The 25,015-nt window shown below is 40.8% G+C and overlaps 1 protein-coding gene across 18 annotated transcripts in view; it reads left to right on the forward strand.

Annotated features, from left to right (window-relative positions):
- The window catches only part of ANK3 (ankyrin 3), a 594,595-nt gene that overhangs the window by 269,442 nt on the left and 300,138 nt on the right, over window positions 1-25,015 (forward strand). For 9 of the 18 annotated variants that reach the window (XM_031461251.2, XM_031461256.2, XM_031461259.2 and 6 more), the window contains exon 1: window positions 20,745-21,481. The exons of 5 other annotated variants lie outside the window; for them this stretch is intronic. In XM_031461251.2, coding sequence (XP_031317111.1) covers window positions 21,368-21,481 — 114 coding nt within the window. In that variant the 5' untranslated portion in view covers window positions 20,745-21,367. Of the gene's footprint in view, window positions 1-20,744; window positions 21,482-25,015 lie in introns of those variants that run through there. 4 more of the 18 variants (XM_064488141.1, XM_064488148.1, XM_064488149.1 and 1 more) reach the window with 4 other exon arrangements.

The raw sequence follows: 25,015 nt of genomic DNA on the forward strand, positions 1-25,015 counted from the left end.
TATTCATTGTCACTTTTTTTTTTCACTGTGGGCTACCACAAGATCTTGTATATATTTCCCTGTGCTATACTGTATAATCTTGTTTATCTATTCTACATATGCCTGTCAGTTTCTACAAATTTTGAACTCCCAGTCTATCCCTTCCCACCCCACCCCCCTCTTGGCAACCACAAGTTTGTATTCTATGTCTATGAGTCTGTTTCTGTTTTGTATTTATGTTCTTTTTTTTTTTTTTTTTTTTAAGATTCCACACATGAGCGATCTCATATGGTATTTTTCTTTCTCTTTCTGGCTTACTTCACTTAGAATGACATTCTCCAGGGACATCCATGTTGCTGCAAATGGTGTTATGTTGTCGGTTTTTATGACTGAATAGTATTCCATTGTATAAATATGCTACATCTTCTTTATCCAGTCATCTGTTGATGGACATTTAGGCTGTTTCCATGTCTAACTTTCACTTCTTAATTCATTTGTGTTTGGACGTTCCAAGGTTAGCAAGGTTTGTACACAGGTGCCTCACCCCCGTCTGGGATGCGACTCCATTCCAGTGTTCCCCATGCCCCACTCCTGAGTATTAGAAGCAGACCAAACTCTAAAATGGTCCCCTTTCCCCAAGACTGCTCTATTAGAAGTGCTGCTTTTTTCAGTTGTGGTGGTGGTTCTTGTCTCATACACACAAAAGAACCAGCAAGACAGCTGAATGTATTTATCCTTAAGAGCACAACTTCATCTGGCAGAGAGGAGTTAACATTTCTCTGTTTAGGTTGCCCTGACCAGAAGGTACAGCTATTGGTAACTAGTTGTATATTTCACATGGAGACATATTTGCCTTTGGAACCCTACACTTAACTAGCACAACTTTTCTCCAAGTTAAAAAAAAAAATAGAGTTTACATAAGGAAATCTACAGACAGAAGGTGATAACTGCTTTATCTTGTCTCTTTCAAACCATAAATTGGTTTAGCCTAACTGCTAAAACAAACAACCCCAAAACATAGTAAAGGTTTGTTTCTGGTCCACATCACAGTCTGCTGGAGTTTGGAGCAGGGTTTGTGCAGTTACTTGGAGAGCAGCTTGAGGCCCCAGTGTCCAGGCCCTGGGAGTCCATTAGTGGGTCCCCGGGAGCTGGTCAACAGCCACCACAAGAGAGGGAGGGACGGGGGCAAAGACTGTGTGGGAAGCTGTAAAGGGCCAGGCCTGGAGGTGCCATGTGTCACATCAGTCTTCATCCCTTTCCATTCTCATCACATGGCTTCCCCCCTCTGCAAGGAGCCTGGGAAATGCAGTCAAGATACGTGCTCAGCAGGAAAATGAAAATTGTGTAGAGACTCTCTGGCTAGGATCTGCTATACCAACCAAAGTTTGATAAGCACAGATATTCTTGTTGTCTCTTTCTCTTCCTTCCTTCCTCCCTCCCTGCCTTCCTTCTGACAAATATTTGATAAGAAGCTCCCATTAAGTCTAAGCTCTAAGCGACAGAACTTGAACAAAAACAGACATTGCCCCCTTCCCCTCCATGGTGTAAGGATGTCAGACACTAATCAGATAATCACACACAAACAGGAAAGTTGCAGCTCTGACTAGCGCTTTGAAGAGAGGTGTGTGGTACAGTAAAACCTATGATGGGAGTCTGCTTTGCCAGCATATACTTGGTCAGGGATGTAGTGCTTCAGCTGGTACCTGAAGGATGAGGAGACATCACCAAGGTGGAGAGTGGAGGTGGGAGGGGTAGCGGAGGGGCTGGCAGAGACCATAGTGGCTGGAACATGAGGAGTGAGGAGCACACGGGTGAGATGAACCTGAAAGGAGGGTGGGGGTCCGACCACATGGCCCGAGATGTCAGGGAGGTGGCAGAAGCTCCTGTCTTATGGATGATGGTACCATTCACTGAGCGAAGGCACAGTGGTAGGCTTGTGGGAGGCACAGCGTAGGCTTACTTTTGGAGGTTGTTGAGTTTGAGACATCCAAGGGAAGATGTCAACTGGGCAGTTGAGTTTTGGGGTCAGGAGCTCAGAGGAGGGGTCTGGACTGTGAACCATCTAATACAGGTGATAAATGAAGCAGTGGGTGTGGATGAGATGGTACAGAGTGGTAAGAGGAGAAGGCTCAGAGTGGAAACTTGAAGGACTCTGGTATCTAATGGGAAAGCAGGCTGGGTCTGCAAAGAGACAGAGAAGGGGCCAGACTCCTTCATAAAAGCTACTTCTTAAACTTTAGTTTCTTAAAAAATAATAACTAGCTGATGGAAAGTAAATCAACCAAAGCCATCGTATATTCATATTTTACTTAATCAGAAAATAAGTCAGTTTTATTTTGTTTTTAACAAATTGCATGCAGGTAGACAGATTCTCTACAATGTGATATATGCAAGGATATTTGGAATAAATTCATTTCAGAAAGGAGCCATTTGTAAATTGGTGAGAAAGGTTAAAATGGAGAAGTGCCACTTGGGTTAGTAAGAAGCTTCATGAACCAAACTTCCCAGCAATGCAGAATGGCTATGGTGCTGAGAGGAGACTTTGAGAAAAAAATTTTTTTTGTTTTTTGTTGAGGCATAATTGACATAACACTGTATTAGTTTTAGGTGTACAGCACAGTGATTTGATGTTTATATATATTGTGAAATGATCGCTGTAAGTCCAGTTAACACCTGAGACTTTTTAAAAAATCCAAACTGAAAGGAGAAATCAGTCGCACCCCTCACTGCAGCAGTGGCTATGTCTATAATGTCAGGAAAAAGGAATTTGAACCCAGCTGGCAGCTTGCAGTACAGATTTGACTTTGCCTTCCTTACCAGGTACACTGACGTTGCTGCTTGGGTAATGAGGACAGCAGTGTCAGGCAGAAGCCACATAATCACAGCGTTGCTCCGTGCCTGTTTGTTTTCTGAACTCCTTGCTGTTGTTAATTAGTTTGTGTTCCCCGTGTTAACTGATCTGAGAAGGTAGATTCTTTACTCGGAAGGCTCTGAGTTAGTATAGACGCCTGACCAGGGGAAGAAAGGAAGGAAAGAAAGAGAAGAAAGCGCAGGTGCAGCAGTGCTTCCACACCGGGCTGCAGTGCCCGGAGTCTCTTATATGCGTGTGCTGGGAGGCAGTGTCCCTTCAGTCGCACACCTTTCCCTAAAGGAGTTTATGTAGATTGGTGCTTTCTTTCCTTTTCGGTCACTCCTCCAGTCATTCTTTCTTGTTATAATGACAGAGAAATCTTGAGCACTGTAGCTGACTGTTAAAGTATAATTGGCCAAATGTGAAGTTGAAAGAGAGTTTCGTAGGAGGGGGAGTCCCTGGCTCTGTTGCCTGCCACAGTTTAATTTGAGAGAAGCTAGGAATAAAATGAGAAAACATCATGTGGGGGGCATGCTAGAAAATGAGCTGTCGGAACAGATGGCAGTGGGGGTTGAGGGTAAGAATCCCAGAAGTTATTGATCTTGCTGTGCGTGCAGAGCAGTGTGGGAGATGTGGGGGGCGGTCATGGCGAGGGGGCCTCCTGGTCTGGTCCTCTACAGGAGTAATAAGTCAGTGGCTGATAACAGGACACAGGTACCAGAAAAGGCCAAAGCCATTACAGAAACACACTAAACAAGTGACATTAAATGTATATTCGCAACAGACATTAAAAGTCTCCAGAATATTAGATCTGTGTTAGTGGCTCTGCCGCTCCCCAGCCATGCGGCGTTGGGGAAGTAATTTATTACTCTTTAGCCTCAATTTACATAGTTTGTAAAATTGTGAATTGTAATACCCACCTTACAGAATTTTGGTACAGATTCATTAGATAATTTACGTAAATCTTGGCATATAGTAGGTGTTTCCTACATAATGATGAATGAATGAAAGAATGAACAGAAGAATGAAGTGATTAACAGCATGCCTGGCACATAATAAATGCTCATTTAATGGACCTATTACTGTTTTTATGGCATTATTTTGTAAGGCGTTTTAAAGAAGGTAGAAGTCTCTTCCCTTATTATCTACTGTTGGGCTATACTTCTGTAACTTCGCCCATTGATATAATAATTAAGAGATGACTGGATAATTTTCTTCTGCACAGCTCTGTAGAGAGGAGTTAATAGAATTACCACTCGCATTTTGCTGCCTCAGTTGCTTCAAGGTGTTTGGAGAGAGGCCAAAGATAGAAGATGGTAGAGGTACCATGTACTTGAGGAAAAGCTTGATTTTCATTGGGATTTTGGATGCAAATAACACAGCTGGGTAACAAGAAGTAAGTGAACTCATGCTGGTTGGAGAAGTGCCCTGAGAGAAAGTCAAAGCAGGAGTTAAGCAACTTGTTCACTCAGGTATGGAGTGAGGAGTGGTAACTGGGGCTTCCCTGGGACAGGACAGAGTAGAAAACTGCAGGGCTATCAATGCATTTCTGTCTGAAAGTTAGCCTAGAAAATGCAGAAAAAACAATGCATTTCCACTTACAGTGCAACTGATACAGATTTACTGAAAAAAAGGTCCACTATGCTTGACTAATCTGGTCCAGCAACCATAAGCAGCTTGTTCTCTTGTCATAGTTCACCCAGGCCATGGGGTGTAGTGGCAGAAATAGTAAACGAGGAAAAGGCAAGGTAGTGAACAAACCCAACATGTACTGAACATCTGAAACAGGCACTATGCTGGTTGCTTCATAAGGATTTTCTAATTTAATTGTCATCCTAACCCCAGGTAGTAGGTAAATACAGGTCAGTCTGACTTGAAAATCAGTCCTTTTGTCTGTAATGTAACCTCTGTGATGAGGAAACTTGAACTGTCATCTAGGGATCACCAAACTGTAACTCATGGGCTGAATCGCCCTCTGCGTGTTTTTGTAAATAAAGCTTTATTGAAACACAGCCATGTCTTTTTGTTTACTAATTGTCTATGGCTGCTTTTATGCCACAAAAACAGTTCAGTAGTTGTGGCAGTGATTGTATGGCCTGAGATATTTACTCTCTGACCGTTTACAAAAAAGACTGACCCCCCCCCCCCCCGAACTACTACTTTACTACTTACTGCCCTGACACCTTGAACAAGGACTTTAATGAGACAGTTTCTTCAGCTGTAAAAACAATTCATGATGTCAGCCTTGTCTGTCTTACAGGGTTGTGATAAAGAAACCTCTTATATATGGACATTGTGTGGAAACAAAAGTGGTTTACCATGTAGCGTCAGTTACTTTTTCTCCAACATGCTGTTAAGAGAATTTTCAAGGATATTAAAAAGTTGAAAGGTGGTACAATGGACTCCCATTTACCCACCACCTAGAGTCACCAATTATAATTTTGCTGTATTTGTTTTATTACCTATATGTCCATCTACCAATCTCTCTATCCATCCACCAATCCATCTTATTTTTTACTTACGTATTTCAAAGCAAGATGTTGACATCAGTACAACCAACTGGAGGTCAGTGTTTTCTTTTTTCAGGTAAGATGTACATATACTGAAATACTCAAAACATAGGTGTGCCATTTGATGAATTTTTACAGGTGAGCCTTGTTGAGATATGAAACGTTACTGTCACCCCAGAAAGTTTCCTCATCCCCTTCTCAGCCACTTCCTACCTCACCCCATTCCCAGAGGCAGCTTGCTCTTCTGACCTTTTTCACTCAGCATAGTGAGTCTGAAGCTCGGTGTGTTGTTGTGTATAACAGCTGTCTTGCTCTTTGTTGCTGGGTACTATTAATTGTATGAACAGGGCCACAGTTTGTTTACCCATTCACCTGTTGATGGGCACCTAGGCAGTCTCCAATTTTTGGTTATTGTCAATAAATCTGCTATAAACACTCCTACACAGGTCTTTTGTGGATGTAGGCTCTTTTATCTCATATGTAATCATCCAGGAGTGGAGTTGTCAGGTCATAAGGTAGTTTTATCAGCAACTGCGAAACTTTTTTTTTTTTTTTTTCTGAAGTGGTTGTACAATTTTGCACCCCTACTCGCAATGCATTAGAGTTCTGGTCGTTTCACATTCTTGCCAACGTTTGGCGGTGTCAGTCTTTTTAATTTAGCCTTTCTGGTAGATGGTAGTGGGATCTCATGGTGGATTTAGTTTGTATTTCCCTGATGACTAACAATGATGAGCAACTTTTGAGTGTTGGTCATTTATAAGTGTCTGATGAAGTTGGATTACTTATAGCGTATAGTGTGAAGCAGGGGTAGAAATTCATTATTATCTGTATGGGTATGCGGTTGTTTTGCACAGTTCATTCAAAAGACATTCTTTTCCCTGCTGAATTGCCTTGTGCCTTTATTATAAATAAATCAAAGACATAAGTGCAGGTCTATTTCTGTTCTGTTGATCTATTTGTCTGTCTCAATACTGTATCATACTCTGCTGATTACTGTCGGCTTATAGTAAATCTTACATTCAGGTAGTGTGTAAGTCTTCCAACTTTGTTTTTATTTTCAAGGTTACTTTATTCTAGGTCCTTTACATTAGCATACAAATTTTTGAATAAGTTTGTCTATTGAAAAAAAAACAACTGGTGGAGTTATGGCTGGGATTTCATTGAATCTGTAGGCCTGAGGAAAACTGATATTTTTGACTATGTTGGAACTACCAGTCCATGAAGGAGAAATAGCTCTACATTTACTTAGATCTTTAATTTCTCTCAGCAATGATTTCAATGTAGAGGAGGGTCTTATATATCTTTCATTATATTTATTCCTAAGTATCTTAGGGATTTTGGTGCTTTCAAAAGTGTGATTTTTCTTTTTCTAAAATTATATTTTCTAATTGTTTACAGCCAGTATATAAAAGACAGTTGATTTTTGTGTGTAGATCTTATACCCTGAAGCCAAGCTAAATTCACTTACTGGTTTTAGGAGTTGTTTTGTAAACTCCTTAGGATTTTCTATGTAAACAGTGAAAAGAGTCAGTTTTATTCTTCCTTTCCAATCTTTATGACTTTATTTTTCTTTTCTTTGCCTTATTATTACACTGCCTAAGATCTCCTGCGTGATGTTGAATAGAAGTGACAAAAGTGGATGTACTTATCTTGTTCTCACTCTTAGTCGGAAGGCATTCAGTATTTCACCATTGTATATAATAATAACTTTTGTAGGTCTTTCACAGAGTTTAAAAAAATCATATTGAGGAAATTTCCTTCTGTTCTAATTTGGTGAGTTTTTTTTTTAATATCATAAGTGGGTGGAATTTTGTTAAATTGCATCTGTTGAAATGATCGTATATAAAATTTTTTCCTCTATTGGTTACTGTGATGCATTGTCTTCCTTGATTTTTTTAAAAATATTAAATCAAGTCTGCATTCTTGGAATAAACCCCACTCTAATGCTAAATTTGATTTTGCTAATATTTTCAAAGCATTTTTGCATTCATCTTGATGAGCAAGATCATTCTTTATTATTTTTTGCTGATCATCTCTTTGTTAGGTTTTGATGTTAACGTTATGCTGGCCTCATAAAATGAGTTGAGTCTCAACTTCTGCTATTTTCTGAGTTGATGTAATATTGATATTTCTTCCCTAAATGTTCGATAGCCCTCACTAGTGAAACCATGTGGGTGTGGAGTTCCTTTGTGGGATGGTCTTACGTGATTTTAATTTCTTAAAAACGAAACAAAACAAAATGAAACAAAACAAATGCCTCTTAAGATTTTCCTTTTCATCTTGTGTAAGTTTTGATTAAGTTGTATTTTTTTTAGGAATTTGTTCATTTCATCTAAAATTTCAATTTATTGTCATAAAGTCATTTATAATATTCACTTATCTTTTTAATATCTAGACGCTTTGTAGTGAGAGTCCCTCTTTTATTTTTTTTTTAAATTCAAGTATAGTCAGTTATAATGAGTCAATTTCTGGCATACAGCATAATGTCCCAGTCATGCATTATATGTATGTATACATATATTCATTTTCATATTCTTTGTCTTTAAAGGTTATTGCAAGATACCAAATATTGTTCCCTGTGCTATACAGAAGAAATTTGTTTCCTCTTTTATTCTTAGTCTTTGTAAGTTGTATTCTCTGACTTTTGAGGCATCCGTTACTTGTGCTGTGTAGCAAACCACCCCAAACTCAATGACTTAAAATAATAATCGTCTTTTTAGCTGTGGGTAGGCCATTTGGGCTAGGATCAGCTAGCAGTTCCTAGGATCCGGAGATTCACACAGAAGTCTTTGGTCAGCCGCCAGCCTGCTAGGTGCCTCTGCCTCTGGGGCTTGGGTGGCTGTTGGCTGGAGCATCGAGGGGGATGGGCCTCGTGTGTCTCCTCATCTACCAGGCTGACGCAGGCTTGTTCTCGTGGTGGCTCAGTGTAGTTCCGAGGGAGAATGGAGGCATGAACATCCTCTTATGGTCTAGGACTACAGGTGCTTTTTGTCCACGTTCTTTTGACCAAAGTAAGTCACAAGAGCAACTCAGTTACAAGGTGGAAAAACAGACCTACCGCCGATTCCAGACAACAGTGGGTGTGGGGCAGGGGAGAATTAGTACCATTTCTTCGATCTTCCACCTTAATGTGTATTAAGGTGTATTATCATAGAACAATTGTTATGAATTTGGCAATTTTGTGTAAGTAGTCTGGTCTTATCAAACCAGTATGTGATACAACAATCCTCGTGCATCTCTCTGGACTTCACAGAACATTAGGTTCTTTGGTGTATCATCAAAAGCAACACCAATTTCTCCCATTAACACATAGAAAGATTTTTGATTATTTGTATGTTTTATTTTGTAAGTCAGTGTATATTTTGGTCATCTCCAAACCAGTAGAGATTCAAACTATTTTTTGGTTGATAATACTTGAGAAATTCAAAATATAGTACTGGTTTAAAAAAAAAAAACTATCATGGCTGTGTTGACTTTGGGCTTAAAAAACAGCCTAAGCCTTAAATAATTCTCATTTGTGGATAAATTGTGAGTAAAAAGAAGGGAAGTCAATTTACGTAGCATAGGTAATATGCTTCTCTAGCAGTATATTGCTTATCCCGTCTGTCAGTAGGGAAATTCTTGGACACAGAAAACATCAGTAGAGTTGGCAATGGGATGATAGAAATGCAATTTAATTCTGTCAGTCCCTAAGTATATATTTTATCCTACCCTTTAAGTCAAATTTGTTTTACTTTTCCAGAAATCTACCTCTGGAAATTTATCCTGAGTGACTTATGGGCGTGTGAACTCATCTGGTGATGAGTGGTTATTTGTAGCATTGTTTCTCTCGTAGAATAATTGGAGGCAGTCTAAATGTCTAATAGAAGGGGCTGATTTTTTTTTTAATATGACATTCATCACATGGAATATTATATAACCATTTAAAAGTGATAGAAGAGTCTTTATTGAGCTAGATGGATATTCATTAGATATAGTTGATATATAATTAAAAGCAGATTATGTTGCTACTTTTATGATATTTTTGGTAGACAGTGATATCTAAGTACATGTATACATAAAGGCTTGGAAGAATATACAGTTTTATTGAGATATAATTGACATATAACATTGTTTGAGTTTTTGAGGTGTACAGCATGATGAGTGGATATATGTTTATACAGCAAAATGCTCACCGCAGTAAGTTTAGTTAACATCTATCATCTCATAGTCACAAAATCTTGTGATGAGAACTTTTAAGACCTATTCTCTTAGCACCTTTCAAATACATGATACACTATTGTTAACTTTAGTCACCATGCTGTATATTATATTCCCAGGATTTACTTGTCTTATGAATGGAAGTTTGTACCTTTTGACCACCTTCATCCATTTCAACCACCCTCCCTCCACCTTCTGCCTATGGCAAACACCAATCTGCTCTCTTATCTCTGAGTTTGATTTTTTTTAGATTCCACATATAAGTGAGCTCATACAATATTTGTCTTTCTCTGTCTGTCTTATTTTACTTAGCATAATGCCCTAAATCTACCCATATTGTCACAAATGGCAGGATTTCCTTTTTAATGACCGAATAATATTCCATCTGTGTGTGTGTAAGTATAAAAAATTCTTTATCCATTCATCCATTAATAGACACTTAGGTTGTTTCCATGTCTTGACTATTATAGATAGTGCTGCACTGAACATGGGGGAGCAGGTATCTTTTTGAGATTTCATTTCCTTCAGATATATACCCAGAAGAAGAATTGCTGGATCATATGCTGGTTATATTTTTAGTTTTTAAAAAAAATCCATACTGTTTCCTAATTTACATTCCCACCAACAGTGTGCAAGGTTTCCCTTTTCTCCACATCCTTGCCAACACTTGTTATATAAACCCAGCAGTAAAATTGTCTTTCTGGCAGTAGCCATGCTAACAGGTGTGAGGTGATGGCAAAATGGTTTTTATTTTCTTGTTTCTAATCCATGATTGGAAATTTTCAGAATGAAGATGTTTGAAAGAGATGGGAAAAATAAATAGAAATTACTTTTTTAAAAAGCTCCACAGAGCCACAATTTCAGGATTGTTTGTATTTTTTATTGCTGCTCCCTGTCTAACGTGAGCTTTTGAGCTCTATAAAATCTATGGGATTGTCTAAAACTCAAGATGACCTGCTTTTGCAAAAGCCCGATTTCATTGACACCTTAATAAATCATGCCGTCATGAAATGCAGTAGTTCCTTGAGGATTTTTGTCTTGCTTTTAACGTTCACAAGAACTCAAAGACTGGGGAAATTTCTTTTTTCTAATAAACATCATGTTTTTATTTTAAAACATCACCACTGTGAAAAAGTCTTGTAAAAGTTTGGGTTGGAAGCAGAATCGGCGTTCTTATTTCTTTCTTACAACTCAAACAGTCATAGGGTCCAGAGTCTTTCAAAAAAAAAATCTGTTGGCTGCAAATTATTGTTAAAAATAGACATAGGTGTTGCTGTGTGCTAAGCTGCAAGCCCCAGGTCTATGCTTTTCTTGCCAGTCTCATTGAAGAGCTCCCTGACAGGGTAGCATCCGTGACACCTCTGCAGTAAAGGGGTTTTTCCATCTAGTAAATCCCACCATTATTCCTGTTCCCGCTGTTGGAATATCGACTTTGGCCAAATTCTACTAGATTTTACCATGGCTGCAAAACAAAACCAAATCCTGTGTGAAGGTTTTGATGTCTATGTTATTCTCATGGAATAGACTGTTTAGACCAATTTCTATCTAAGAATTGGTTAATATGGTGTGAAATCTGTAATGAACAGGCACATTGACAAGGGGGTATTGAAACTTTCTGAGACTCAAATTTGGTTACACTGGAGAGGATTTTAAAGTGGGGCAAAGTGCTGTGAAATCACCACATCTGCAGAAGAGTCAACAATTTAAAATGTTTCATCGATTTATTTGATTGGATTTGCTGCCGGAACGATCAAAACCCGGCTGGGTGTGCGGAGTGGAGGGCAGGGGTTCTTGGGGCAGGAGGAGGGTGCAGCGCCCCCAGGTAACCACGGCGCTCCGTGCCTGCAGCACGGGTGTACAGGCAGCCTTTTCCGTGTCAACACCTGCTCATTAGGAACCGGACCAAGACTCCCAAAGAGCTCTCAGATGGCCCGAATTTTGTATCCCTGCCAATCCGTGCTAGAATTTAATAACAACCTTGAGGTGAAACTTGGGCCTTTCCTCATTGCTAATCCCCCAAACCATCTGGCTTTCCCCTTCTCTGAATAACAGTTTAGTGTACGTGTGGAGGAAGGGCGGAGGGTGAGGGCAGAAGAGGGGGAGCAGACCGAGCTTACATTTCTTTCTTTTTTTCTTCTTGAAATATAGTCAGTTTACATTGTGTCAATTTCTGGTGTGCAGCATACGAGAAAGGACAATCCGCTCTCCTTCCGAGCACATCGAGTTCCTTGTAGGTCATAGACCTTCACTTGTTCTTTCCGTAACTTCTACCTCTTCAGTTGCCAGTTAATTGTTTGAAATACTCACCGTTCATTAACTGTTGATAAACCTCCAAGTTTAGTCCTTTTAATAAAATAATGCCAAAAGAAGCACGTATGTCTGTCATCATGAGTCTGGCACATTTTTTAAAGAGAGGTTATGCATTTTCTCTTAAATTTTCCATTAGGTTTAGTACATTATTAGAAATATGGAAGCTACTCCTTAAATATTTGTCCATTGCTGCCCCTTACCCTACCAAAGAACTGAAGTGATTTAGTGGGAAGTATATATAATAGTAAATTACAAATGAAACAGAAAGCATCAGAACTTCTTCTGCCCCGCCCCCACCCCAGGGGAGGAAATAGAACATACATAGTGAACCAGCTGTCTGTCCTGTGCACTGCGCAGAGAATAACGTGGCTTTGGTCCTGTTGGAGGCTCACTCGAGGGCAGATGGCCATCGAAGGAAATGGCATATGGAATCAGCTGTCCTACTTTAACTCAGTCTCTCCCTCACCCTCCTGAGTACTTGTTGAGCTTGGGTGTCTTAAATACACGTGTAGGATTATGCTACTTCAGTAAAGGAGGTGCCTGTTAAATATTTGTAAAAGAGTGAATTAATAAAGAAATTTTATTTGTGTGTATACAGTATACAAAGTGCCCATAGCAGCAGATGTCATTCTGTCACTCAGGTGATCGTTATTATGTTCAAATGCAAAGGATAGATTTCTACGGGTATTATTATGTAAATTCACACGCTTTTACACCTGTGTGTACTTACATGGATGCACACCTACATATGTATACACATAAACATTCCAAGCATCAGGTTTTGACCTTCCTGTCCATTCAGTGTCTTTCTCAGAGCCCCTCAGCGTGGTATGTCACCAGTAGTGTGATGTCTTAGAAGAGGGTCAGCCTCATTTTGTACAGCCTGCAAGCTAAGAATAGTATTTCCATTTTTATTAAAAAGATATTTTTTGCAGCTCTTGTTTTTTTGTTTGTTTTTCTTTTTGATTGACGTATAGTCGGTCTACAATGTTGTGTCAGTTTCTGGTGTACAGCGTAATAGTTCATTCCCACATATGTATACATATATGCGTTTTCACATTCTTTTTCATTATAGGTTACTGCTACAAGGTATTGAATATAATTCCCTGTGCTGTACAGTAGAAACTTAAAATCTATCTTGTGTATAGCAGTTAGCATCTGCAAATCTTGAACTCTCAGTTTATCCCTCCCCACCCTCTTCCCCTTCTGGGAACCGTAAGTTTGTTTTCTATGTCTGTAATTCTGTTTCTGTTTTGTAAGTGAGTTTATTTGTGTCTTTTGTGTTTCCATTTTTAAATGATTGAAAACAAAAGAAGAGTAATACTGGGTGACACGTGAGCGTAACGTGAATCTCAATTTCAGGACGCAGAAATAAAGTTTTATTGGCTTGCAGCCACCTTCACTCCTTAACCCCCGTCTCTGGCTGCCTGTGCACCACGGCCGGGAAGTGGAGCAGGTACACATGGGCTAGCCGGCCTGCAGGATCCCAAATACTTGCTGTCTGGCCCTTCCCAAAAATGTTCACTGACCCCTCCCTTAGCAGATACAAGAAATGAGTACGACACAGTCTACCTGAATGACTGTGTAGTTGAGAAAATATTTCCCCATTTTGCCCTTTCTTTTAGGAGAAATTGGAAAAGAATAAGAAAACAGTACTCAGTTTTTATCTTAAGTGCCTCACACCTTTTTCCCCCAAACATAAATTTATGTCCCAATACTAACTCTTATGATTATATCCTGGCATGATACAGTGGAAATTCGAGTAAAAGGTGCCAAGTGGTGGAACGTAGAATAGAAAGTTTAATTAGTCTGATTTAAAGTTTGCCTTCTTAATCAACAAGGAAGAGAAGACCTACCAAGACTTACCAAGCTTGTAGGACAGGTGGGAAGAGGGGGACCCCGGGGGCTAGTCTGTATTACGGTCTGCCCCAACTCAGTAATGTGTCTATGCGTTCTGTTCTTTTCATTTGTGGTGATCATATTGTTTCACAAACATTAGCTATAAAAACATACTGGTAAGAAACACGTATTCCCATTATTCCAAATGTTATTTCCATTTTGCAGAAGGGAGTGGCTATAAACTCTGCATGTAGCTCTTTCTATAGTAGTTAGTGCTGGATCCAAGAAAATAGAATTGTTTTTCTTTTTTGTCAGACGTAAATCTCTGCATGGTTGATAGTGTCCACAATATGACAAAGAATTATGACCTGAGTTTTAATGTGAATATGTGACTATTTAGTGTGATTTCCTCTACAGCATCTGGCCTGGTAAGTTATTATGATCTTCCCCTTGGCCACGATAATATGACCTCCTGAGTCAACAAATTAGATACTCGATTCAAAACGAAGCATCTTTGCTTTCTTTTGTGCACCTCTCCCCCACCCCCCTTCTCTCTATATATATATCTTATTCAGGGTCAGCAAATGATCACTAAAGATGCCAGTGCTTTCCTGAATCTTCAGAGCCTATCTCCTTCTTCATACCTTCACTTTTGAGTTCTCTCTTGAGAGGAATGTGTTGAAAGTGAACTTACTTTCCTTGTATCTTGATCAGAATGCGCCAGCAGAAGCAGCACACGTGAACCACTCATCGCATCCTTCCTGCAATTGTGTTTCAGCATGAGTGTGTATGACAGGAGGGAGGCTTTAACCAGGGACTCAGGAAGGATGGAGGACTTCTTTGAGGTCCTAAAGTTCCTTGTCGCAAAGTTGGGGGAAGAGCTCTTTTGCCTTATTGGTTTGCATTATTTTTCCTGTGAGCCACCTGAAGTATGATTCTAATGTAAACATTAAGTAACAGGGATTCAGTGAAATATCATCAGACTATCACTTCATAGAATAGGTTGTTTTTGGCCATGGAACAATGAGACTTGATTCCACAAGTATATAGGAAAATTTATTCAATTACTCCATGGACGTCCTCCATCAACCTTTTTGGAATAGTTATTAAACTGTAAGTTAATAAAAGGTAATGGAAGCTATAGTTATCCGGATAGCTTATGGGAAAATTCATACAAAAGCATATTTATTCTTTATCTTCGGTAATAAGTATATTTGAACTGACCACATTACTGAGAAACCATTCATATTCATTCTCGACCACTGCAATCAGTGTCTTGGTTTAGAGAACTTTTGGGGGGGACTTACTACCCTAATAGAGTGGAAGACTCGTCTCAACTGGCTCCTCACCATCTTGATTTATTTTTCCTGGAGAATCTAAACATGGAAAGAAGCAGGGAGCCCGTGAACAGTTGTTCCTTCTCTCGACACTTTGAATTCAGGCATATGCCTTATTTTCTTCATAACGCTTGTTACTGTCTGAAATTTTCTTCCTCGGTAATTTGTTTACTGGTGTACTTTCCCCGTCCCATGCTCACAAAGACAGAAGCTGCAGCGGGGGAGCCTCGTCTGTCTTATTCCCCGTTGTATCCCCAGTGCCTATGACAGTGCCTGGGGCGTGAAGGGGATCCCATAGTATCTGTTCAAGCATGAGCAGTTGGCCAGGCTGACCAGAGTGCAAAGCATTGAATTGTGAAGCTGTAATCTCTCTGGATGGAGAAGAGAGTCTTTATCCCCGACCTAGAAAGCACTGTTTTGCATGCTTTCTCTTGGTTCTGTAGTAAATGTCCCCTCACCCACTTCCACCGCCCCTGTCCACGTGTTGTAATTGTTGGTTTACTTGTCTTTCTCTCCCATTGATTACTTGAGGGGAGGGACCAAGTCTCATGCACTTACATGTCCCCACTGCCGAACTCGTGACCAGCAGACTGAGTAAGCAAGTCCATGGGTACGTGAATGTTGCTTTTAGCACAGGTGCCTAAGAACATACTGTACTTCTGTGCTTCACATTTTCACATAGAAAGCATAATGACCGGCTGCTAAGGGTCTTCAAATGCTTGTTTGGAGAAATATCTGCCTTCAGGAAAATACTTATTGGCAAGGTGGGCTCTCTTTTTGTTAATATAAGCTCTTCATACAGACTACAGCACTGTCCAATAGAAATAAATTGTGACTGCACATAGAATTTTAAATTTCAAGTAGCCACTTTAAAAAGCTTTTTAAAAGGCAAAATTAATTTCAATGTATTTTATTTAAGTGAATGTATCCAAATATTCTCATTTCAGCATGAATCAATATATAAAATTATTAAGATACATTTACATTGCTTTTTTTCATACTGTTTTGAAATTCAGTGTGTATTTTATGTCTCAGTGTGGTTCTAAATTATCATCAGAAGTACTTGATCTGTATTTTATTTCATAAAATTTGCAGTTGGAAAGGGAGAGTCACATATCCAAATTGTTCCAAACACACTTGAATGTGTTCCAGTATCTTAATTGAGAATGTTTTGAAATTTAAATTGTTAAAATAAGTAAAAATTTAAAAGTTAGCTCCATAGTCACACAAGTCATATTTCAGTGCCCAGTAGCTAAATCTGGCTGGTGGCTACTGCACTGGCCAGCCCAGATTGTAAACTCTTCTTCAGTAAACCTTATCTTTATATCTTCCTTTATTGCCATAACACCCACCACCTTCTACCACCTCAGATCATTGCATTTTGGGTTCGTGAGTGGGTGTCTCTATGGTCATCTGGTCCCGCTTGCTTCTCCTGTACGAAAGGGGTGCAGAGAGGAAGTAGTTTGTCTGCTCACAACTCTCAGTGCCAGCTTTCCACTCACTGCTTCACCAGGCACTACCAGCTACCTTCTTGGGTTGGACAGAGTTCGGGGCTGTGCCTGTCCCAGTCTTCCATGCACGGTGAGGGATCCCCTTGTCTCTGCCAGCCGATGTGTGTGATGGAGAGACTGCTGGGAAGCAGTCCCGGGGCGCCTGCCCCCGCCGCCCATGTGAGGTGGCAGAAGCAGCTGGCACCCTGGGCCAGCTGGCTCACTCCAGGCTGAGGTCAGGCCGGTGAGTTGGACAGACAGCCTGCTCCAGGGACAGAGGGCAGACCGAGTGCTAAGACAGATGGAACCAAGGCCCCTGCTCATTTATCCAAAGGCGCCACCCCCTATGAGGAGTGTGGAAAGGACCACCAGCCCCTCAGTATTATTTAGTCACTTTTTTTTTTCATGTGTCTCATCTGAAAATGAAAAAGAATCTGTGACTATGAGTTAAGAATTTCCTAGGGTGCCTTCTTGTCATTTATAACTGTTGAAAGGTTTAGTGCTTGTTTTCTTTTTTGTTCCCCACACTGTTCAGAACCTGCTCAAGGTCTCTTGACATCATCTTTATCTAGGGTGCCAAAATTAATGAAATGACAATGGATTCATTTTTCTTCCTGAAGAAAAAATATTTTGACTCTCTTTCAGTGAGGCTGCTCTCTGCTTCTGAGAAAGCTGAAGTGGGTGCAGCATGAAATAGTTCTTATCCCGTCAAAACAGGCACTTTGCCGGTTACCAGGAGCCGGGGGCAGGGTTGGGAAGGTGCATCCTCCTTAGCAGGCTGGAGGCAATTTCTCTTTCATTTCTTTTCTACTCCCATCCTGTGTTCTTTTGTGTACTCCCCACCCCCCACTTCTCCACCTCACTGTGTCATATTTTTTTTTTCAAAGTGCGCAGCTACTGTGGCTTCAAGATGACCAGAGAAATCAAATACAGTGTTTGTGTGTCAGCTCAGTTCAACATTGTGGAGACACAGTATGAAATGACAACTGAGAGTAGTTAAGTTATTAATTAGCCGAAGAATAGTCAAAGCTTACCTTGAAATCCTGGCAAGGTGTGCGCCAAAACTGAGGGGAGACAAATTCCCTGGCTACGGACAATGTCCAGTGTATTGATTTGGTTTTATTTTCACTGGCATATGTAGTCACTGTTTTTTGATTCCTGGATTAGAAATTATTTGGGGGAGGTAGAGCAGTGTAACTATTACTCCAGATGCCAAACTGGAAAGTACCCTTAACCTTTGGGTACTGGTTTCATACTCTAATTATGTGTGGACAGGAAGGACTCTTGATGAAACGTGTCACTTCTGGTAAGAAATTAGGAATTATTTTGAACAAGATTATGAGGAACCATTGAATAGGAAGTCACTTTTTGGTCTAACTTGGCTGTAAAAGTAGAAACAAGGGAAAGACCAGGACTCCTCCTTGCTGCAATGTGCCCGATTTCAAACCATGGTCGTCCAAGCTGCCTTCTGGAGGAAGGCTGGGGAGCTGAAAAGCTGGGGCTCTAAGGCATTGTGCCTTCAATTCGGCCAGGCAACTCCAGTGTCACATTTATTCTAAATGCCTTTCCTATAAGTCTTACTCAAGGAAAGATTTCTGCAGCTAATAAAAGTTTGAAAGATCACCTTTGACTTCATTTGAAAGGGTGGTTTAGAAATTCTTGTATCTGAGATTTTTATAAAAACCAGAACATTTTTTTCCCTTTGCTTGAGAGAAGTGGTTTAAGAACTGTTTTTCCTGAACTTTCCAAGGCTTTGACATTCCTTGCATAGGCCATCCTTATCCTGTGCAAGTCCTGTTCATTACACGCTCATGGCCAATGTCAGGGAGCAGGGCTGAAGAAGTGACCATGTACAGGGGTGACCATTGGACTCTGGAACCTTGGATTATTGTTTCTCATGGGGTGCTTGCCATAATGCTGTGTCTGCATCTCTTTCTTATTGCTGTCCAAGACCTGCCACTCTGCTCAGAGATATACTCTTGTCCCAGCTGCACGATCGGTTTTACTCTGAAGATTCAAACTAATTCTGTGTAATCACCCAGAAGAGAACAGACTCTTGAGACTGAAGTGGGAAAGTTTAATAAAACTTCAGCCAAAGAAGAAAGTTTTTAAAAGGTCTTTTCATGTTTGTTTCAGCTATTATAAGGGCTTGCTTTCTAGAATTATTAACAGAACTGTTTTCAAATCAATTTGGAAGGAATAAAAGCTAATATTTGTGCCAATCTTGGGTGGATGGCTTTGTGTTGAGAACAAGTACACAAGGAGCTTGTTATCTGTACAGAGGTACCTATCAGGGTGTAAGCTGGGAAGGGAGAAAGAGATTAAGACTTTAGTAATATTACAGTCAAAATCTAGGACTCACAGGGCTGCCTTCCTTGGCAGCTGCCGTTTTAAGTTCTAGTTTAGAAATGGCGGACAAAAGCCCATATTTTCTATACGAAAGAAAATCTAAACAAGCTATGTCTTAGGATTTATTTTTGGTGGGTTAACCACTTCCTGCAAAATCCAGTGTAACAAAAAAATTCATATTATGGTGGCATGAAAGTTGTGACAGATTTTCCACCTTCAGAACAATTTGGGAAAGCAAAGAATTATTCCAGAGAGAAATGCGTTGAAAATATTTGAGCCTGTTTTTCTAATTTCTTGTTAAGCTTTTGCTGATAGAGATCAATGAGAAAGTGTAGCTTTGCCAGCCTCAGATGGAGAGGTTACCTTGATCAAGGGTGCTTATAAATACATTTTAAGGCATCATTACTGTCTATAAAGAAAGGGGAAAAAGAAGGTCTTGAAGCCAGTGGGAATTCAGCCAGTTTTTTGAGCTGGCTGTCCTCTTCAGCTTGCTGAAAAGAAGGAAAGGAAATTGTATGAATGTTCCTCAAAAGTACAGCTGACGTATAGAGAGAGAAAGCATGCAAAAGTTTTCACATTTATTCTTTTCTCTACTTTACCTATTACTATTATAATGAAAAAAATTCTTCTGATAGAAAAACACATCCTTATTATGAAGATCCAAATATAGTTTATCATTTTTGGATTTGAGTCACATTTAATCCCGCACCCTCCTTCCCCCCTTATCTGTCAGACGGCAGTTTCCAGTGGTTTCGCAAACAGTGGAGAACCTTTCCAGAACTCTTCGTTCACATAGATAGTTTCTGGGGGAAAGCGAGCCCATGAGCACCAGTGCACGCAGTAGGCCCTCGGGGACGTTGGACCAGAGTGGTTTTCACGTGGTTCACAGTGAGGCCCGAGAGGAGCGTGCGGACCACTGCTACTAGGAGCTCGTGGCCATGGTCCTCCTTTCCCTTCTGTTGTCTGTCACCACCTGGCAGAAAGTGTAAGGCAGCCTACAAGGGAAGAAGGAGGGATATCTCCAAATCAGAAACACAGTGAGTGGTCGATGGCAGGAACTCACACGTGGGGCTCTTTATGAAGCAGGCGAAGGACAGCTCCAGAGACACCCCACCCCCCCGAATCCTCGCTTGACACCTCTGGACTTTCTGCTTGCGCTGTCACACACTTGGACCGTCCCGCAAAGTCAAACGCACGGCTCTCCAAAGTCAGGGACTTCGGGTATTGGAAACACACATACTAATTCCTTTCAACAGAGCACCATCTTTTTTTTTTTTTTTTCCCCTCTGCTCATTTTCTTGGTGAATTTAGGATTTTTCACCAGGATCCAAATGTTTTAGGTCCAGTCTGACTTTTAAGCCGTTTCTTGATAACGCTGTGTGGATCCCGTGTGTTGGTGTGTGTGAATGACTCCTGACTTATTACATTTCTTCCAGTGCATGCATCCTAGCAGAAGACACCCCAGCAGGCCCTGAGCACTGCTGCCGCCTCACTTCACCTCATGAATATTCAGAGGCTGCGGTCATTGAGGACTCAGGTGGCAAAAATAGTAAGGTGATTGAAGCACACCCTGACATGAACACCAGATCCACATTTCAGCGACTCAGAGCCCCTGATGACAGCACAGATTTCCCATTCTCTGACCCTTGGACCTCAGGAGAGCCGAGTACTGGTTCCTAGGAACCAGGCATCTGTTCCATACCCCAACATGCTCACGGCTTTCTGTATGATGTGTTGTAATCAGCATGTTGTTTTTAAAAGACAACAGGCCCTTCTGTAGTCCTCCCCCACAAACTGCATTTAGGATGAGAGTTCAGCATAAAGGATGCACTGTTGAGATGGGCAATGCATGCATTGTTTTCCCCATCATGCAGTCAGGATCTGCTTAGCCAAATTCAGGGTATTCTGTATAACCTTATTTCATATATTTTGTTACCATCAGCAGTTAAACTAAAGTAGGAACGGCTCCATTCTACTACGGGTTAAATTATGCTCGGTGCAGACCTAGTGGTGATGTATAAATTGCAGCCCTGTCTTTTTTTCGAAGGATTCTAAAATAGGTTTTCAGAATTAGTGCTGGATTTTTGCTTCTGCATGTGTGGTGACTCTTGATTTTTTTCCCTTCGGAGAAGCATCCTTTGCAGCATTCCCCCTTCCGAGGAATCACTTAGACACTTCCAGCTGGTGGCCGGGGATACAGCCATAATACAGCTTCCTCTGTCCCGGCTGTCTTTTTCACTCCGGTAAATGCATTAGGATGGCTGCACTCCGGTGTAAAGGTTCAGGTAGAGGAAGGTGTAACGTGAAGTCTGGAAACCGTCGTGGGGGTTTTTAAAGCTTCAGCGTCTACAGGATCTTTGCATTTTGAATGTCTTCCTGCTTCTAGTCAAAGGTTTCTCTCCAGGGAGCGGAATGCTGCTGGAAGCCTGATTAAAGGTGCCTGAGGATATCACCTTTTACCAGGGAGCCCCGCGTGCTTGAGAGGATCTTTTTAAATGCATTATGGCTCATGCAGCCTCACAATTAAAGAAAAACAGGGATTTAGAAATCAATACCGAAGAAGAGCCGGAGAAAAAAAGGAAACACCGCAAACGGTCCCGGGATCGGAAGAAAAAGGTAGCTATGTGTGCCAGAGCAGAGATCTTGCCCGGATTCGTTTTGTTTTAATCTCTTGACATCTGTGAGAAGCATTTGGGGCTCTTTTGACGTGCTGTGGAGAGTGTAAATTGGGTGTGTAAGTTGGGTGTGTAAATTGGGAACAGATGATGAAAACCCTATGGTAGACCGCGGCTGTAGGATGGGCAAGGCAAGGGGAGATTTGATCTTGTGTGGGGGTGATTGCAGTGCTGATGCGGAAGGTGTGCTTTCACTTTACAGAGGCATGGGCAGGTTTCCAGGACACAAAGGTGTTGCAAGGAGTTAAGAGTAGTTTCTTCCCAGCCCGGTCAAGGTTAAAGGGACTGCGGTGACTTAGGTTTGAGGGAGAGGCCGGAGAGCCAGCTTTTGTACTTCTTACAGTCCTTCTCGTGGAAAAGAAGCTTTTGTGCTAGAACTGTGTCACATGTGTGTGTTTCTCAGGCAGATCTGTGACCTTAAAGGCGTAGCAGAAAAGTCATTTCCTGCTTTGCTTTTTTTTTTTTCTCCTTTCCTTTTGCCTCTCATTTTTATAAGGTACTTTTAGTTAGGTTGTGCAATGGAAATAAGCCTCTGGAAATAACTTTCGTTTGTTAAATGCAGATAAAATCATAGAGGTTCGTTTTTCTCTGCTGGGTAAGAGTGAGTATCCTGAATGCAGGAATTCCTATGACATGGCAGCGACTTGCAGCCTTTAGCACTGATGGCTTTAGATCAAATCATAAGCATTGATCATCTCCTACTGATATTCTGATGCAGGGGAGCAAATAAGGGGAATATTCTAAGTCAGTGCTGTGTTATTGCAGCCTGAGAGTACTTACTGTTTGGTGGCTGTGCCCTTAAATATGACTCCTAGGTACTGAGTGGGAAGTGAGACCCCAAAGCACTTTCTTTCCATGACAATTCGTGAAAATTGACTAAACCTCTGTGAGCTGAATATGGAAGTCAGGTCATAAAGCATTTTTATGTCTCTTTGTGAGAATTCCCAAGGGGAAGATCATTTTAATTTGCTCTGAGCAGCGATGCATGTGCTTTCTAAATGACACGCAGATTTCACCCACCACATGGCCCTTTCTTCAGGAGTGATGGGGAGGTTTGTGGTACCTTTGCCTATGCTTCGGAGTTAGGTTGGAGAGAGAAGGGCTCCCTGCCTCCTGTGACATGGCAGACTTGGTGAGAATGAGTTTGGAGGACTGCAGTTGTCTTCCTGCCAGATGCTAAACAGAGATAGTTCCCACTTCAGTGTTCTCATCAATAAACTTGAATATATTTTCACAAAAGTACAAACTTAAGTTAGGAGATTCTCTGCAGGTGTATTTCAGAGCCTCGCACAGCAGAGCTGCGATGAAATTGCCATGTTTTGCTAGGTCTAACTGTATTGAATTTAGGTTTGTCTGTGGGTAGGTCACTGGAGATTAACCCCGTCCACACATCTCAACCCACCCCACGCCACCACCACTGTGGTAAACTGGCTTGAGAAAGGAACATGTATTTGTATAAAGACACAGTATCATCCTGAATGTTATTACCTAGAGTTAATAGCTGAGCCAGGCTGACGGACAGCATTTTCCTATGGGAGCAATGACAAGTCCTCTACCCCTGTGCCTGGTCCGCCGTTTGACCTGGAAGCAAAATAAGGAAGGGATGAGGCAACGGGAGTTTCTGGACTCACTGAACTGAAGTAAATGCTTTGTGGACCAAAATGCTTTGTTACAAGTACAACAGAGTCTGTCCAGTGTAAATCTCTTAGCAACCAGAAGGGAACATGGATAAATATCAATATCGCTATTGTCAATGTGCAGGCAGATTTCAGTGTTTTGTTCTCAGAGCACTCACAGAGGAGATGCAGAAAGGGGCTCGTGGATCACACTGTCATTGCTGTTGCGCTTGTTAATTTGTAGCACAGTGCAGTATGTATACTCCCCACCAAAGGTACATGTAGTATGGAAGACGTGATGTCCACGGTCAAAGGATGGCACAGACCGCTTTTAGTGCGCCAAGTTAAGGTTCGGGGACGTGGAAGACACCACTAGATCTTTCTGTGATACAGCATATGTAACACTCATTCTCCACGAAGTAAATTGTTGCAACTTTGAGTTTCTTCTTCCTTCCTTTTTCCAGAGTCCTGATTAAGGTTTCTGGGCTACTCTGCTCCATGTGGTAGGCCCCATGTCAGTTGGAAAAGCTGCTTTTAAATATTTTGTGGGTTATTACGGGGATTGTTGCTCTTGCTCATAGGCAGAAATACCCTTTAGGATCTTTTAATTCCCTAAAAGTCATAGTGAGTACTCTCAAAATCATAAAATACAGAAGCTGAAGAAAAACTCAGAGTATCTAATTTGTAAAATAAGGATTTCGATTCATGGTACCTCTGTAATTCAAGTTTGAGCAAGCCCAAGATGAACCTTTCTTGAATATATCTGTGTGACACAGAATCATGCAGTATGGGATATTGCTAAGTATTATAATTAAATCATAATGCACTTGTGAAATTAACATTGGGCTCACATTTCATTAGTTTAAAGCTCAATGGATTATATACTTGGTCTATTTTGAATATTGATAACCATGAATAAGTGATTACCTATCAAAGAAAAAAGTAGGAGACTTCTAGGAATTTATCAGAAGCCGAATTTTAATAACGAAGTTTTTTATTCTTGGCCCAACAACTTCAGTGTCAAGAGAAAGGAAAGCTTCCTGTTTGTTAAAAGGGAATTCATCTAGGTGGATGGACCCTTAATCTTTTTATCACCAATTTTTCTGGCTTGAAGCAGAAAAAAGTTTCAATAAGTATCTAAGCCCCACTTGCCATTGCTCTTCTCTGTTACATTTTCCCCTTCACTCTCCTCTCCTGCTGGGCTGCTAAGGTTGGCAGCAAGTGGGAGTCATGCCAAAGGTGGGCAGGGCCTTTGGGTGGATAGTATTGGATCCCTGCCCTCACTCAGTAACTTGCAGGAAGGAACGATCTGTCTCCTGTACCCAGCAGGGTCCCTGGCTCACAGGTGGTGGTCAGTGGATGGTCCAAGCCACCATGAGCCCCGAGGGTTAGAAGTCACAAATGCTCTTTGGTCCTGTACTTTCCCTGTTAGCCATTGGCTTCTGGTGCCATGTTACTTACATGTTTTGCTCTCTGTCCACATAAACTATAAAATACATTTCAGTAGTGAGGAATAGTAAGAGAATTGACCTTAATTTATTCAATAATTTTTAGTGTATGCTTATATGTATTTGCTATATCCTATTTAAAAAAAAAAAAAACAAACTTTGAGGTGACCTGTGGAAATTTATGCTTAAAAAAGGAAACATTTATGGAATTCCCTTCTTTGTGTACGTAACACAGGAATATACTGGGATATAGTGGCAATTCATTCTGTGATTAATATCCTTTCCAATTATTGATGTCAAACTCACAGAGCCAGTTAGTGGCAGAGTAAGAATGAATACTCATTGCTTCATTTTTGCATTTGTGCATTCATTCATTCATTTATGGAGTGACCTCTGGCACCAGGCAGTGCA

The sequence above is a fragment of the Camelus dromedarius genome, chromosome 8, assembly GCF_036321535.1.
Source record: "Camelus dromedarius isolate mCamDro1 chromosome 8, mCamDro1.pat, whole genome shotgun sequence".
Lineage (NCBI taxonomy): Eukaryota > Metazoa > Chordata > Mammalia > Artiodactyla > Camelidae > Camelus > Camelus dromedarius.